The 14374-nt window shown below is 54.5% G+C and overlaps 1 protein-coding gene across 2 annotated transcripts in view; it reads left to right on the forward strand.

Moving 5' to 3' along the window:
- OLFM3 (olfactomedin 3) overlaps window positions 1-14374 on the forward strand; it is a 103628-nt gene that overhangs the window by 82543 nt on the left and 6711 nt on the right. For both annotated transcript variants that reach the window (XM_080649179.1, XM_080649178.1), the window contains exons 2-4: window positions 459-605; window positions 5427-5582; window positions 9732-9951. In XM_080649179.1, coding sequence (XP_080505305.1) covers window positions 459-605; window positions 5427-5582; window positions 9732-9951 — 523 coding nt within the window. The remainder of the gene's footprint in view (window positions 1-458; window positions 606-5426; window positions 5583-9731; window positions 9952-14374) is intronic.

Genomic DNA, 14374 nt, shown 5'->3' on the forward strand with positions numbered 1-14374 from the left:
ATCACACGTGAGTAGATCAGAAAAGAATATATTACTAATTGCCGCTATGGTTGAGAAAGACAAGCTGTCGGATCCTACGGAGAAAGACTGGTTGTGTGTGTGTGTGTGTGTATGTGTGTGCGCTTCTCTCTCTCTCTCTCTCTCTCTCTCTCTCTCTCTCTCTCTCTAATGGTTATCGGACGCTCCTAAAGCAGCATTAGTCTGTCCACAGAGCACTGGGGAGCGGGCCGGCCAGTGAGTATGGGTCACACGGAGCCCAGAGGGAGAGAGCTGCTAAGGAAGCTGTACCTGAAGGAGGCTGTGCGGTCCATGCAGCCTGCCCCCTCGCTTTCTTTTTCACTGTAAAGAATGACACCAGACTTCCATCGTCAGGAAGGTGCTTTGCTTCAAATGCTACCAACTGGCCTTCTCCCCCGCCCTAACGGGTCTGTGTGTGGTGTGCTTCCTCGTTTCCCCAGACGCAGGTCAGCCCCAAGGAGGGGTGGCAGGTGTACAGCTCCGCGCAGGACCCCGACGGGCGATGCATCTGCACCGTGGTGGCTCCGGAGCAGAACCTGTGCTCCCGGGATGCCAAGAGCAGGCAGCTGCGCCAGCTGCTGGAAAAGGTAGGAGTCCTGGGTTGCGGGCACGTGTGTACCGAAACCCACTGTTCTTTGAAAAGGAAGTGGGGGGAGGCGGGGCGTGGGGATCAGGGTCCTCCCAGGGTTTGCCCCTTCCCTCGCGAAGGGTTCCCTCGCGCTTCCTGCTCTGTTCCACTGCTGTGGCTTTTCACTGCCTCCAGCCCCGTCTCCTTAGCCTGGCTCTCTGTCATCTCTCTTAACACCCAGTTGGTGTCTCCTTAAGGGGGAGAAAACAGCAGGAAGTCTCTTCCGCTGCCAGAAATGGAGCCTCGCCTCTCGGAATCACACCAGGCTCCTTGAGCTCCTTCTTTGGGGTTCCATTATGAACCCTGCAAGCAAGCTCTCTGGACGGAGAACGAACAATTCCAAGTGTTTGCCATCACTCTCTCAGGCATGCCTTGGAGCATCACGCTCTTCCATTTCACTCAGTAGCATTCGCCGAGTCATTTACTGAAGCCGGTCCCTAACAACCGACTGCTGAGCGGCCTTGACTTCCTCTTTTACAGACACCAGTCAGCTCGTGAAAGGTTACTGATGTGTAGTGTGGGGAGAACAGAACAAGACAGAACCACAAGGGGAGGTTCTTCCCATTCTTCTCATTCAGACTTCGCCTGTGCTGGGCCCTGGTACAGCACACAGCTGGGCTGGCCAGGCTGACGGGGGGAGCGGGGAGGTGGCAGCAGCTACAAGTCTAAATGCCATCGGGGGCCATACGATGCATCAGGGGGCGCGAGCTATTGGAGGACATCACTCTCAACAACTCGCGCGGTGCCGTGTCCATCCACGCAACTGGACGTCCAATGGGAGCTTCACAGAAAGTTAAGAGAAGCCAGAAAAATGGAAGCGTTGAATCTCTGAGTAGACATCCCCGATGTATGCCATTCCCAGGTCCCCGATGGCACGTTCCCGGGGACCAAGTACGTCACATGGTAGGAGAACGCTGCTCCCCCCGCAACGTTCTTAACATCAGCCCCATCTGTTCTTCCGTGTCCGCCCCGCTCAGCCCTCAGAGCAGACGCGGTCGCCTCTCTCGGTTCGCCCAAGAGGAAGCTGGTGCTCTCTGAGGTGAAACCAGGGCGCGATGTCACTCACCGGCAGACGGTGTGGCACGCCCCTCCAGTTCTGCGTTTTCTCCGTACCCCGCGAGTGTCCCGAGATGCCCCTGGCGGGCCCCACGCCTAACTGAGGGCTGCCCGCCCAGCAGCCCAGCAGCCCAGCAGCTGAACAGCGTCGTCCAGTGAATGCCAGGAGACCCGCAAGTGGTTTCCCAGGTCCCGGGTGTCAGCACGCCCAGCCTAACGATGGTCACTGGGCAAAGCCGGCCAGCCGTGCGGTTCCCCCGCACAGGCCTACACGCCTGCGCTGTCCGGCTCGCTCATTGCCCAGTGTGGGCTTGGGCACAGGATGCCAGCGACGTCCTCGGGATGAAATGATTCTGAGAGACACTGTACATGCGTCTTTGCTCTGAAGGTTTCCACCTCGCAGTTCACACGAAGGCTCTAGGAAGCCCCACAGTGAAGAAACATGTTTATCTGTGTTCACCCAGCGCCATGTAAACATAGGAAATGGCTGGACTCTTCTCCCCGTGTAGCGGCCACACTGATGAAGGAGCGGGAAACCTAAGTGAATTTGCAGTGATGTCTGAAAGCCCCCAGACATTTGATTCATACAAAGAACCAGGATGGAGAGTTCCAACATATTATCAACGAAGGGGGACTCCGAGCTTGCCAAGCCCTGCGGAGAGGCTGTGGGCGCGGGGACATGTGTGGAGAGATGGACGGCAGGACGGCAGATGGCTCCTCTCCCTGCACATGGAATCCTGGGGACCCAGTCCCTCTGTGGGTCCCCGTAACCAGGCGTCCTCAAACTACGGCCCGCGGGCCACATGCGGCCCGCCGAGGACATGTATCCGGCCCGCTGGGTGCCGCTGCCTGTCCTGCTTAGCAGCCGACGCATCCCGGGCCCGCAGTGCGCATAGGAATTTGTTCATAGTTTTTTTTTTAAACTATAGTCCAGCCCTCCAACGGTCTGAGGGACCGTGAACTGGCCCCCTGTTTAAAAAGTTTGAGGACCCCTGCGTGGGAAGCTCACCAGTCCCGGGGACCGCCAGCGGGAGAGGCCGACGCAGCCCCAGCCGGGCCTGTCCCTCGGACAGCTCTGTCGCTAGCCACGACACACGGCTCCTGTGACTGTGCGCGATCCTGCAGCGCGGAGGCCGGACCAGGACCCGGCACTCACTCTCTCCGTGCCTTTTCCCTCAACACCAGGAAAGCCGCACAGGAGCTCGAGGGGGCGAGTCAGAGGCAAAGTGACAGGAGGCCGTGTCCACTCCATCCAGACGGCCCGCGTGCCTGCCCACCACTTTCCCCCTGGGCACGGCCTCCCGGGAGAGGCTCGCCACGCAACCATGGGGGGGCCTTCATACAAACGCCGTATTCACGCGTGCATTCTCCTTAATATAAATGGCGTTTCTTTATCCATGCTTAACCTAGTGGAGCTCAGAAGTGTTCTGAGAGCATTACAGCGATCCAAGATGCAGCCCCGATGCTTGCGATGTTGCCTCGGCAATTCCGCGCTGCACTGAGGACGGGCTGTGAGTGAGGCTTTCTGAGTGCAGGAGTGACTGTAAATGAATAAACATTTGGGCGTCCTGCGGTCTTTCCTTCTACAGTTAAAGGAACTCACACACTCACCCCCGCTGGAGGCCTGAGATAACTCACCCCACAGACATGGACTGGCCTTTCGGACTTGTTTTTCTCCCGGAAATCCCTCCATGTTAAGCGTCGCTTCTCAAAATTTCACAGACAAAGGGATCACTTGGGGAGCTTGATAAAATGCAGATTCGGATTTTCGGACAAGATTCTGGGTTCTGGACAAGCTCCCAGGAGGATGCCGGCCAGAGGTGCTGCTGGTAGACAATACTCTGGGTACCAAAGGCACAGCCCCCCTGTCCTCTAACCTAGCGCTTCCTCCTCGAGCCCGTCAACAGCTCCCCTCCCCTGTCCCTCGTTCTGCTTCCAGAATGTCGCCGCCACAACAGTGAGTAGGGTCATCTGTGCCCTCTTCTGAACAGCCTGGGGCTCAGGCAGCCTGGGCGGCGCATCCACCGAACACGTGTTGTGTGCCCACCTCCCGACACCAGCCACCGCTGCCTCCTCCCAGGTCTGCGAGAGCAGGCTCCGGGGGTGAGGAGGGTCAGCAGGGGGTCTGGGGGCTGCCACCACACACCTGGGTCCGTCCGCCTCACCTCTGGGCCCGTCCGCCTCTCCTCGGGGCCCGTCCATCTCTCCTCTGGGTCCCTCCATCTCACCTCTGGGCCCGTCCGCCTCTCCTCGGAGCCCATCCGCCTCACCTCGGGGTCCATCTCACCTCTGGGCCCATCCATCTCACCTCTGGGTCCGTCCATCTCTCCTCTGGGTCCGTCCATCTCACCTCTGGGTCCGTCCATCTCTCCTCTGGGTCCGTCCATCTCACCTCTGGGTCCGTCCATCTCACCTCTGGGCCCATCCATCTCACCTCTGGGTCCGTCCATCTCTCCTCTGGGTCCGTCCATCTCACCTCTGGGTCCGTCCATCTCACCTCTGGGCCCATCCATCTCACCTCTGGGTCCGTCCATCTCTCCTCTGGGTCCGTCCATCTCACCTCTGGGTCCGTCCGCCTCTCCTCTGGGTCCATCAACCTCACCTCTGGGTCCGTCCGCCTCTCCTCTGGGTCCGTCCATCTCACCTCGGGGTCCATCTCACCTCTGGGTCCGTCCGCCTCTCCTCTGGGTCCGTCCATCTCACCTCGGGGTCCGTCCATCTCACCTCTGGGTCCGTCCGCCTCTCCTCTGGGTCCGTCCATCTCACCTCTGGGTCCGTCCGCCTCTCCTCTGGGTCCGTCCATCTCACCTCTGGGTCCGTCCATCTCACCTCTGGGTCCGTCCATCTCACCTCTGGGTCCATCCACCTCACCTCTGGGTCCGTCCATCTCTCCTCTGGGTCCGTCCGCCTCTCCTCTGGGTCCGTCCATCTCACCTCTGGGTCCGTCCGCCTCTCCTCTGGGTCCGTCCATCTCACCTCTGGGTCCGTCCATCTCACCTCTGGGTCCGTCCATCTCACCTCTGGGTCCGTCCACCTCACCTCTGGGTCCGTCCATCTCTCCTCTGGGTCCGTCCGCCTCTCCTCTGGGTCCGTCCATCCTCACCTCTGGGTCCGTCCATCTCTCCTCTGGGTCCGTCCATCTCTCCTCTGGGTCCGTCCATCTCACCTCTGGGTCCGTCCATCTCACCTCTGGGCCCGTCCGCCTCTCCTCTGGGTCCGTCTGCCTCACCTCTGGGTCCCCCCGCCTCTCCTCTGGGGGTGTGTCCAGTGCCTCGAGGTGACTGTACCACCGTGAATGCACTGAATGTCTCTTAGGCACTCCTGACACCCACAGTGGCTAAGCACCCCAGATCTCGAGGTCAGAGGTCAGTGTTAGTACTTACAGAAACAACTCATTTTAACCTTCAACAAAATGGGGCACTGGAATAAAAAAATCTATTTCATAAAACGTGTTTTTCTGACACGTTAAGACCTCGCTTATATTCAGTCATGTCTAATGTTCAGACAACTGTTTCATTACTTCCTGCCTCGGTCTACCTGTCTCTCGCTGAATTCTTTGACTGTTTATCAGGGAGAGCGGTCCTTCTAGAAAGGTGTTGTGTGGGAACACGATATAGGACCTGGGACTCAAGTTCTCCATGTTGGTGCCGTTCTGGCTGTTTCGGGGGTGACTGCGTAGACCTGTGCGCAGACGTAGCTGACGGCCAGTGCTCTCGTTGGGCAGGTCCAGAACATGTCCCAGTCCATTGAAGTCTTAAACCTGAGGACTCAGAGAGATTTCCAGTACGTTCTAAAAATGGAGACCCAGATGAAAGGGCTCAAGGCCAAGTTCCGGCAGATTGAGGACGACCGGAAGACGCTCATGACCAAGCACTTCCAGGTAGGTTCCACTCCTGCGAGCTTGTCTGGCCACGGCGACGCAAGTGGGCCGTGCAGCCGGCATGGCTCGGCTAGAAATAATTGTGCTGGCCCCTCCGTGCCTGGTTCAGGGCTCGCTGGGGACGCCCGGCACCTCCCCACCGGCCCTGCCAGTAGCTGTGGGGCGCATAGGAGGCTGGCTACACCAGAGCTCATCCTGCAAGAGCGCGGGGCGCGTCTGCATAGACGTACAGGCACTTCACTGTCAATGACAAGGGGAAACCGGAAGGAAAAGTAATAATCAATGTAGCAAAGTCCCCCCCCCCTCGTGAAGTTTTTTATGCCCTAATATGAGAAATGCCCTAATATGGAAGGTGACAGTTGTTCTGGGTATCATACTTGAGACTGTCAGTGTCACATTAATAGCCAGAGAAAGAGGGTTGCTTTATGGTTTGACCCAAAGGCCTTTTTTTACTTTCGGTTGTTTATGGGCAATTACTTAGAAACCCTGGAAATGGAGAAGAGGTGCATGTGAGCTTGTATTAACTCTGAATGACAGGGCCATCGGTTAAAATAAACTGACTGGGATGGTGCCGTCTGCACCTCTACTGAAAAGGAACAGCCCGCCCTGCAGAGACACGGCCCGTCGTTTATGAAACACGCCGGTTTTATAAAGGTCACAGCCCGGTCTCCCCGCCAGTCAGGAAGCGAGAGTCGTGCTGATGGAGAGGGAGCGGGTCTGAGCGCAAGCTCTCGGCCGAGCCTCAGGAGCTCTCCATGTGTCAGTGTGAGGGCCGGGTGCAGCCCAGGGACAGCGGCTGGCCCTCTTCTCTGCTTCGCACGGGTTACCAGGAGCCCAGGCAGAGGGCAGAGGAAACGGTCTGGCACTGAACCGCATTTAAAATTTCACCTGAAAGAATAGGAGGGCAAGAAGGCCGAGGGTGTCGGCAGGAGAATGGGCTAAAGGGATGACGCATGAGGTTTCAGTTGAAGAAAGATGTGCGCAAGGCCAGGGGGGGTAAGGAATTAGAACAAATTAGAGCAAAGCCTAGAAGTTACCAGGAACGTGAAAGATTGTTGGGAATAAGAGAAAGAGTGAACTGAAGAATAGAGAAGGTGTGGGGGGATGGCAACAAGAGAAAGATGAGGCTGAGAGCAGATGAATTCCTTTTAACCCACATTCACTGAGCAGGTCCTGTGAACAAGACACGGTTGGCCCTCTGGGGGGTGCAGTACGTAATCTCAGTTCTGTGAGAGACAGCTAACCAGCAGGCAGGCGAGACAGACAGTAATCAGAGGCATAAACATTGCTTAGCTGCACAGAGAGAAGAAGAACTTGGTTTAGTTTTGTTTGGAGACGATCAGAGAAGCGTTAGAGGGAATGTTCAAGAAAGCCATTTTGGACTAGTGCCTCCCAATGTCACCCCAATAAATTCAATTAAAAAGGAAAATAAAAACAAAACAAAGGTTTACACCACTAAGGAGGTTTTCTCCTCCCTGCCCTGGAAGGTGACAGTTGTTCTGGGTATCATACTTGGGACTGTCCGTGTCACGTGAGGAGCACAGGGCGGGGCAGCAGAGGCAAGCACAGCCGCTGCTGTCAGAGCAACACCGTAGGAAGGGCAGTTCTAGGAAGAAGTCGTGAGCACAGATCGGCACTATTCTGCTCCAACCTTTTAAATATCTGATAGGCATACTGGCTGCTCTCGGACAGATGCAGACTTTCCAAACTGGCTGCTAGGAATCAAATTACGAATTTTTTTGAAAAGATCCAAAAATACAAATACTTATTTAAGTTCGGGGGGGGGGAAACTGCCACCAAAATTGGGACACTGCATTGTTCTCTGGAAGTGCTCCCACAGTGGACTGGAAAACCCTTCATGGGGGCAGCTGCTGTGTATAACCGGCAGCACGTGGCTCCAGCAGAACGCACTCTCCTCCCTGAAGTCCTCAGGAGGCAGCGGTGCTCTCCCGGAGGGATGCCACAGGGTGCCCGGCCCAGCACATTCCTTTCCGACGAGCCTCGGAAATGAGCAGAGCTCTGCAGCTCTGCCTTTTGACTGTAATATTTACGGATCTTTCTCATCGGGATGGCTCTGTCCCCCCCCACTCCGCATGGACACACAAGCCAGTTCAAAGAATCCCGAGCTGCCAGGGCAGGTAGACGTTGTACCCTAAGAAACATAAGCCCATAAAGGAGGGCAGCAATGGGAGCGCCTGCTGTTTTAATGCATTTATGCTAATGGCATCTCCTCTGAGTAATTTTAAGATGCGAATTTCAGCTCCTTAAGTGAGCTGGTGGGCAGCATGGCTCCCAACAGCCACCTGTGGATTATTCTCAAATGACCCTGACAGTGACCGTCCCGTCCACTGCTGAGGTCCTCTGCAATAAACTCACAACGGGGTCAGACTCAGGAGATATTCCCACTGGCCACCAAACAAGTTCAAGGACAAGAAGGGGAGGCAGCAGGTCTAGGAAGTGAAAGTGAGACGGCAGGTGTGGCTGTGTCCCAGGTGTGGCTCCGCCCCACGATGCTAGATGGTAGGGACGCTGTCTCGGCAACAGGCCCTTCTCATTGTCTAGACAAGAGTCAACATATCAGTCTCACGTAACTGCGACGGGGCAACTCTGTTACGTAAGCTGAGCACCTCGGTCCCTGAAGTGCTCAGCTTACGTAAGGAGGTGCTCAGCTTACGTAAGGAGCTCGTTCCCACGTGGGCCAGCTGCGCCGCCTTTCATGGGGAGCTCTGAAGGATCTAGGCCAGTGGTCGGCAAACTGCAGCTCACGAGCCACATGCGGCTCTTTGGCCCCTTGAGTGTGGCTCTTCCACAAAATACCACGGCCTGGGAGAGTCTATTTTGAAGAAGTGGCATTAGAAGAAGTTTAAAAAATTTGGCTCTCAAAAGAAATTTCAATCGTTGTACTGTTGATATTTGGCTCTGTTGACTAATGAGTTTGCCGATCACTGATCAAGGCTAAGGCAAGGGAAGTCCCAGTGGGGGTCCTAATTCACAATGGGAAACAGCGACACCCCTTTCTTTGTTTTTAGAGAGGGTAGAATGCTCTTGCTTGCTGAACCACCTTCCTGAGGACGCTCTGCTAAGATGGCCATTAGGAAGAGTGAGGACACCTGGCGTAATGGGCTGGCAGAGTGGCGGGAGGCCCTAATCAGGGGTCCTCAAACTACGGCCCGCGGGCCACATGCGGCCCGCTGAGGACATTTATCCAGCCTGCCGGGTGCCGCTGCCTGTCCTGCTTAGCAGCCGACTTGTCCCGGGCCCGCAGTGCGCATAGGAATTTGTTCATAGTTGTTTTTTTAAACTATAGTCCGGCCCTCCAGTGGTCTGAGGGACAGTGGACTGGCCCCCTGTTTAAAAAGTTTGAGGACCCCTGCAAAACTCCACTAGGAAAAAGCTGTGCCAGGACCCCAAATTTCCTATTTCCTAGAAGGGCCCGAATAATACGAATAGTCAGTAAATGAGTGATGAGACCTAAGTAAGCAGGCATGGGGTATTGGACATATACATACTGATTTCAGAGAGGAAGGGAGAGACAAACATCAATGATGATGAGAAATCATTGATCGGCTGCCTTCTGCACACCCCACTGGGGATTGAGCCAGCAACCTGACAATGTGCCCTGACCGGAAATTGGACTGTGACCTCCTGGTTCATAGGTTGACACTCAACCACTGAGCCATATTGGCCGGACTTGACCTATTTCTCATCATTCCTCATTAGATCATGGGCCCTGCTCCCATTTCCTAACTCAAGAATGCATTGCTGACTTTGTGAAACGCTACCGGGAAGTGGGATAATACATTAACGCATGCTGCTACCGTAGCAAAGCCCTGAGATTATGGTGAGGGTCGATCTGTTTCCTGGAAAAGCTCATAACCACTTAAGGAGAGGTTCTTTACTGAAAAGATTAGTGGAGTCACTACTAATGACCCCGGGGCCCCTTACATTTTCACAAAATACCTAATTTCAACCGAAAATCAAGGGGGAATTTTGAATCCGTTTTAATAACCTCCTGTGAGTCTCTGAGGACAGAGGGCTAAGGCAAGGGAAGTCGCAGTGGGGGGTCCTAATTCACAATGGGAAACAGCGACACCCCTTTCTGGGGGGTGGGGGTTGCCAGGCGCTCAGGGGCCCGCGCTGTCCCCGCAGGACCTGAAGGAGAAGATGGACGAGCTCCTGCCGCTGATCCCCGTGCTGGAGCAGTACAAGACGGACGCGCGGCTCATCACGCAGTTCAAGGAGGAGATCCGGAACCTGTCGGCCGTGCTCACCGGGATCCAGGAGGAGCTGGGCGCCTACGACTACGAGGAGCTGCACCTCCGGGTGCTCAGCCTGGAGACGCGGCTCCGCGACTGCATGAAGAAGCTCAGTGAGTACAGCCGCGGCGGCCGTGCTGCGTGCAGAAGTCGGGTCTGGGGAAACGGCGTTCCTGCCTGGTGGGGGGTCAGGGAAGCCAGGGCCGGCTTCCCAGGTGCCAGGGAAGTGTTTCTCCATGGCTCACACGCCCTGGGAACGGAGTGGCACTGGACCAACAGCTGCCTCATTCTCCAGTAGCCTCTTACGTGTGAACTAAGCAGTCTGGCGATAGAGCCGATTCCACTGGCTACACCAGCGGTCGGCAAACGGCGGCTCGCCAGCCACATGCGGCTCGTGAGCCGCGGTTTGCCGCTCTGTTGACTGATGAGTTTGCCGACCACTGGGCTACACCAATGGAGATGCGTTTCATTACAGACAGGCGGTGCGTGATGAGTGAGCACTGCGGGGCCAGGGCGGCGGGGAGGCACGGCGGGGAGTGGAGACAGCTAGAGACTGCGGGGAAGGAGGCGGCCCTGGCCCAGCGTGAAGCCGCCGTGCTGAAAGCAACCCCAACAACTGCCCTCCGGGCGGAGCTGCCCACGCCGCTCTGACCCACTGGAGGAATCAAAGGGGCACCTCCCAGGTCGGCACCTACGCTCCGTGAGTAAGGGCCACGCGTGCGTGTGGGTCCTGGACGGCAGTCCCCGACTCAGCCTGGACCCAGGAGCTGGTGATCCACCGAAGCATCAGGGACTGGTCTAACCAGCGCGGCGTGAGTCCTGGCAGGGAACTGACTGCAGAGCTGTGAGCCCGTTCGGGAACGGCGTGTTGGTAGCTGACATGACGGGGGGTAGGGAGGCAGCTCAACCGCAGCAAAGTGCGCTCTCAAGGTCAAGAGCACTTTCTGGAGGAGGAAATACTCGGGGAAGAGGAGTAAAGAAGTTGAAAAAAATAATTTCTGGTCAAGAAAATCTCCAAGGATACATGCAACACTTGATCGGTAGCGTTCAAGTATTAAAATCAAATCTGCATGAGTGACAAGAACATTTTACACTCATCAGTTCGCTCTGCCACTCCTGCATCTTGCCATCCACCCGAGCCTGGGCTGCGTGTGCTGAGCCAGGCGTGTGCTGAGCCAGGCGTGTGCTGAGCCAGGCGTGTGCTGAGCCATGTGTGTGCTGAGCCAGGCGTGTGCTGGGCCCAGGTGTGTGCTGAGCCCGGGAGTGTGCTGGGCCCAGGCGTGTGCTGAGCCCAGGCGTGTGCTGAGCCACGTGTGTGCTGAGCCCGGGCGTGTGCTGAGCCAGGCGTGTGCTGAGCTCAGGCATGTGCTGAGCCCAGGTGTGTGCTAAGCCCGGGCATGTGCTGAGCCTGGGCGTGTGCTGAGCCCGGGCGTGTGCTGAGCCACGTGTGTGCTGAGCCAGGCATGTGCTGAGCCAGGCGTGTGCTGAGCCAGGCATGTGCTGAGCCAGGCGTGTGCTGAGCCAGGCATGTGCTGAGCCAGGCGTGTGCTGGCCTCCTTGCTCTCCTCTCCTGGACGGTTCACGACACACCGACGCAAACAAAGCAAGGCCAGGCCACGGGAGGGTCGTACCTGGTGAATACCGTAAGCCTGACCTGACGTGGGCCCGGGGAATTCTTGTGGGAGTAACGTGGGAAAACTCTTGGGATTTGGCTCCATTTTAGAAATGAACGTCACCTCTAACATATGCAGGGTGGAGCAAAAGTAGGGGGACAGTGGTGAGTACGTGAATTTTGAGATAATTAAAAAACAAATGAGCCTCCTCACCCGCAGGGTCTCAGCGACTCCCGCATAGTAAATAAAGTGTCCGCTTACTTCTGCCAGAGAATTCAAGTTTGGGCGAAAAATAGAAATTAGAAGAATGCTCCCACGGCAGCGCACCCCTGGCCTGAACGGGGGACAGACATGCTCTCCTAAACGCTTGGTTTTCTATTCCGAGCCCGAATGGAGAAGCCCCCTGTGCTCAATGAAGTCGGACGGTATTCCCAGACATGCAAACTGTAATTACATGCATGTGAGAATTTAACTGGAAAGCACAGTGCAAGCCTTCGCAGCCCCCCAGATCACCGACAGACATTTAATGTCGCTGATAACCAGGCTTCCAGCCCTCGCCTCTGGCCACTTCTGCCTCAGGGCAGTGGTTCGGTGCCATCTAGTGAAGGTCTCGATGCACCCTCCCATTACACGGCCTTTGGAGTATCGGCAGTCGGTAGCGTTCAAAACTCGAGATCCCAGGTAATGACACTTGGATGGTTGTTATCTTTGCCGTGTTCGTGCCAAATTCGTTTCAAAAGGGCAAACAAAATGTCCAGGTGGTAACAGTCATGTTTGCACAGTCAACCAACACTGAATGAGCCCTGGTGTGTGCGGGCACTCGGCCAGGTATTGAGGAGACAAGGCTGAGCAGCAGACAGCCCCTCCCCCCCGTCAGGGAGGTGGCATTCTGTGGGGACACAAGCACATAGCAGATAAGTGCCGCCGTGTTGACAGCCTGCTGCGCGACGGGCACCGTGCCAGCCTCTTCCATGTGGTCGTTCCAATCGCTGCGAGAACTCTGGGTGAGGCCTTATTATGCAATTGATTGCACACAGATTGTTCAGCTCAAACTCATTTGCAATTTATTGGAAAACAGACGGGTTTGGACACATGTTATTCTTGGTCCCGCTGGCCACACACCCACTGAAAACTCATTCTAGTGCCCGTTCCATTATGGCAACTGTTATGTTCACCCTACCACCACCTTCCCCCAGCACTACCGTTGGTGAGTTAGACATGGAAATAAAAGGTTAAATAATAGAAACAGATTTTACCAAATGTGTGGTAGCGGTAAACTTAGTATAAGTAGCTTCAAAAGACGGACGTTAAAGATCACATCATATCTACTTCTGGCTACGAGTTCTCCAATGGCCGTAAGTAAAAAGAAATGAGATTGTGGAGAAATATTCACAATTCCATTTAATTTACTCATATGGACATGGCCTTGGGATTCAAAGTCAGAAGCCATTAGTCTGGGCCATCGCAAGGTACAATGATATATTAAAGAAAGAAGCAAGCCGAAACCGGTTTGGCTCAGTGGATAGAGCGTCAGCCTGCGGACTGAAAGGTCCCAGGTTCGATTCCGGTCAAGGGCAGGTACCCTGGTTTCGGGCACATCCCCAGTAGGAGGTGTGCAGGAGGCAGCTGATCGATGTTTCTCTCTCATCGATGTTTCTAACTCTCTATTCCTTCTCCCTTCCTCTCTGTAAAATATCAATAAAATATATTTTTAAAAAAAAAGAAGCAAAAGAGAAGACAGATGTCTCCATGTTGTTGATCCAAACAACTGATCCTGCTGCTGAATTCCAAATGACACCTTTTCCTGAGCTGCCGTTGGATCAGCATGGGCTGGAACTGATATTACCAAGCCCAATGTCTAGAAGGCATCGGAGAAATCAAATGGCCACGTTCTTCAACTGCCTAGTCAGTGTATTTTCTGAATAGATAGAACCATGCACAAGCAATATATTATAAAATGCTAATATTTTCACGGGTCTCACTGCCAGTGAGAGCAGAGCAGGAGAAAAATCAGTGAAGCAAAACGCTTCACTTCGCTCTTTGCCATGCGTTTCTGCCCAACATTTGTCTGCCTGGCGCTTGGGCAAATCACCCGTCCCGTCTGGCTCCCTGCGTCCACGTGGAAAGCGAGTGCAGTGAGAAAGTGACTATGTCTTGGAACAAAAGCCGGGGACGGGGAGCCAAGAAACAGAAATGACTTTTACTGTTTATTTCACTTCATGTTTTCAATCTCCGCGTTTCATCAGCAGCTGAGAAGACCCGTGTTTACTGAACACAGAGACCCACAAAACTGTAACTCCAAAAACAGCCAGTTTTCATACGTTCCTGAAACTTTAATTTTACTCATTTCATTTGACAAGATGAATTTCACCTTAGGAATCCAGTAACTATTAGTAAGGAGGAACTTCTCTCAACAACAATGAGAGACCATTCTGTTTTTTGCTTCCTGAGAATAAGAGATGATGGTGATGACCAAGATCTTATCATCCTGAGGGTGTGTGTGTGTGTGTGTTTTACTACAACCACAAATACCACCTTCTCCCCATCAGCATATTAAAAGTTTGTTGATCCCCCATCCATTCAACGTTCTCTCAGTGAGATTAACAAAATGTCAAGCCCCCGGCTGTCCATCTTACAGATGAGGAAGCCATCCCAGAGAAGAACTGCCCAATCCGATATGACAGGATGATTGACTGTGGCGCCTTAGATTAGAAACCAGCTCTCCTAACACCCACCTGAGCCTTCTCACCCGGACGGGATGTACTACACACAGAATATTTCCAGGGAAATTATGGAAGAACAGAGGGACAAAAAAAGACCCCATAAAAGGACAGAAGCAAGGTTCCTCATGGTTACTAAAATAGATTAAATTACCATCTACTTGTAAATGCATTTACTTAATTATTCTCTCTTTTACATCATC

The sequence above is a fragment of the Plecotus auritus genome (genome assembly GCF_963455305.1).
Source record: "Plecotus auritus genome assembly, chromosome: 12".
Taxonomy (NCBI): domain Eukaryota; kingdom Metazoa; phylum Chordata; class Mammalia; order Chiroptera; family Vespertilionidae; genus Plecotus; species Plecotus auritus.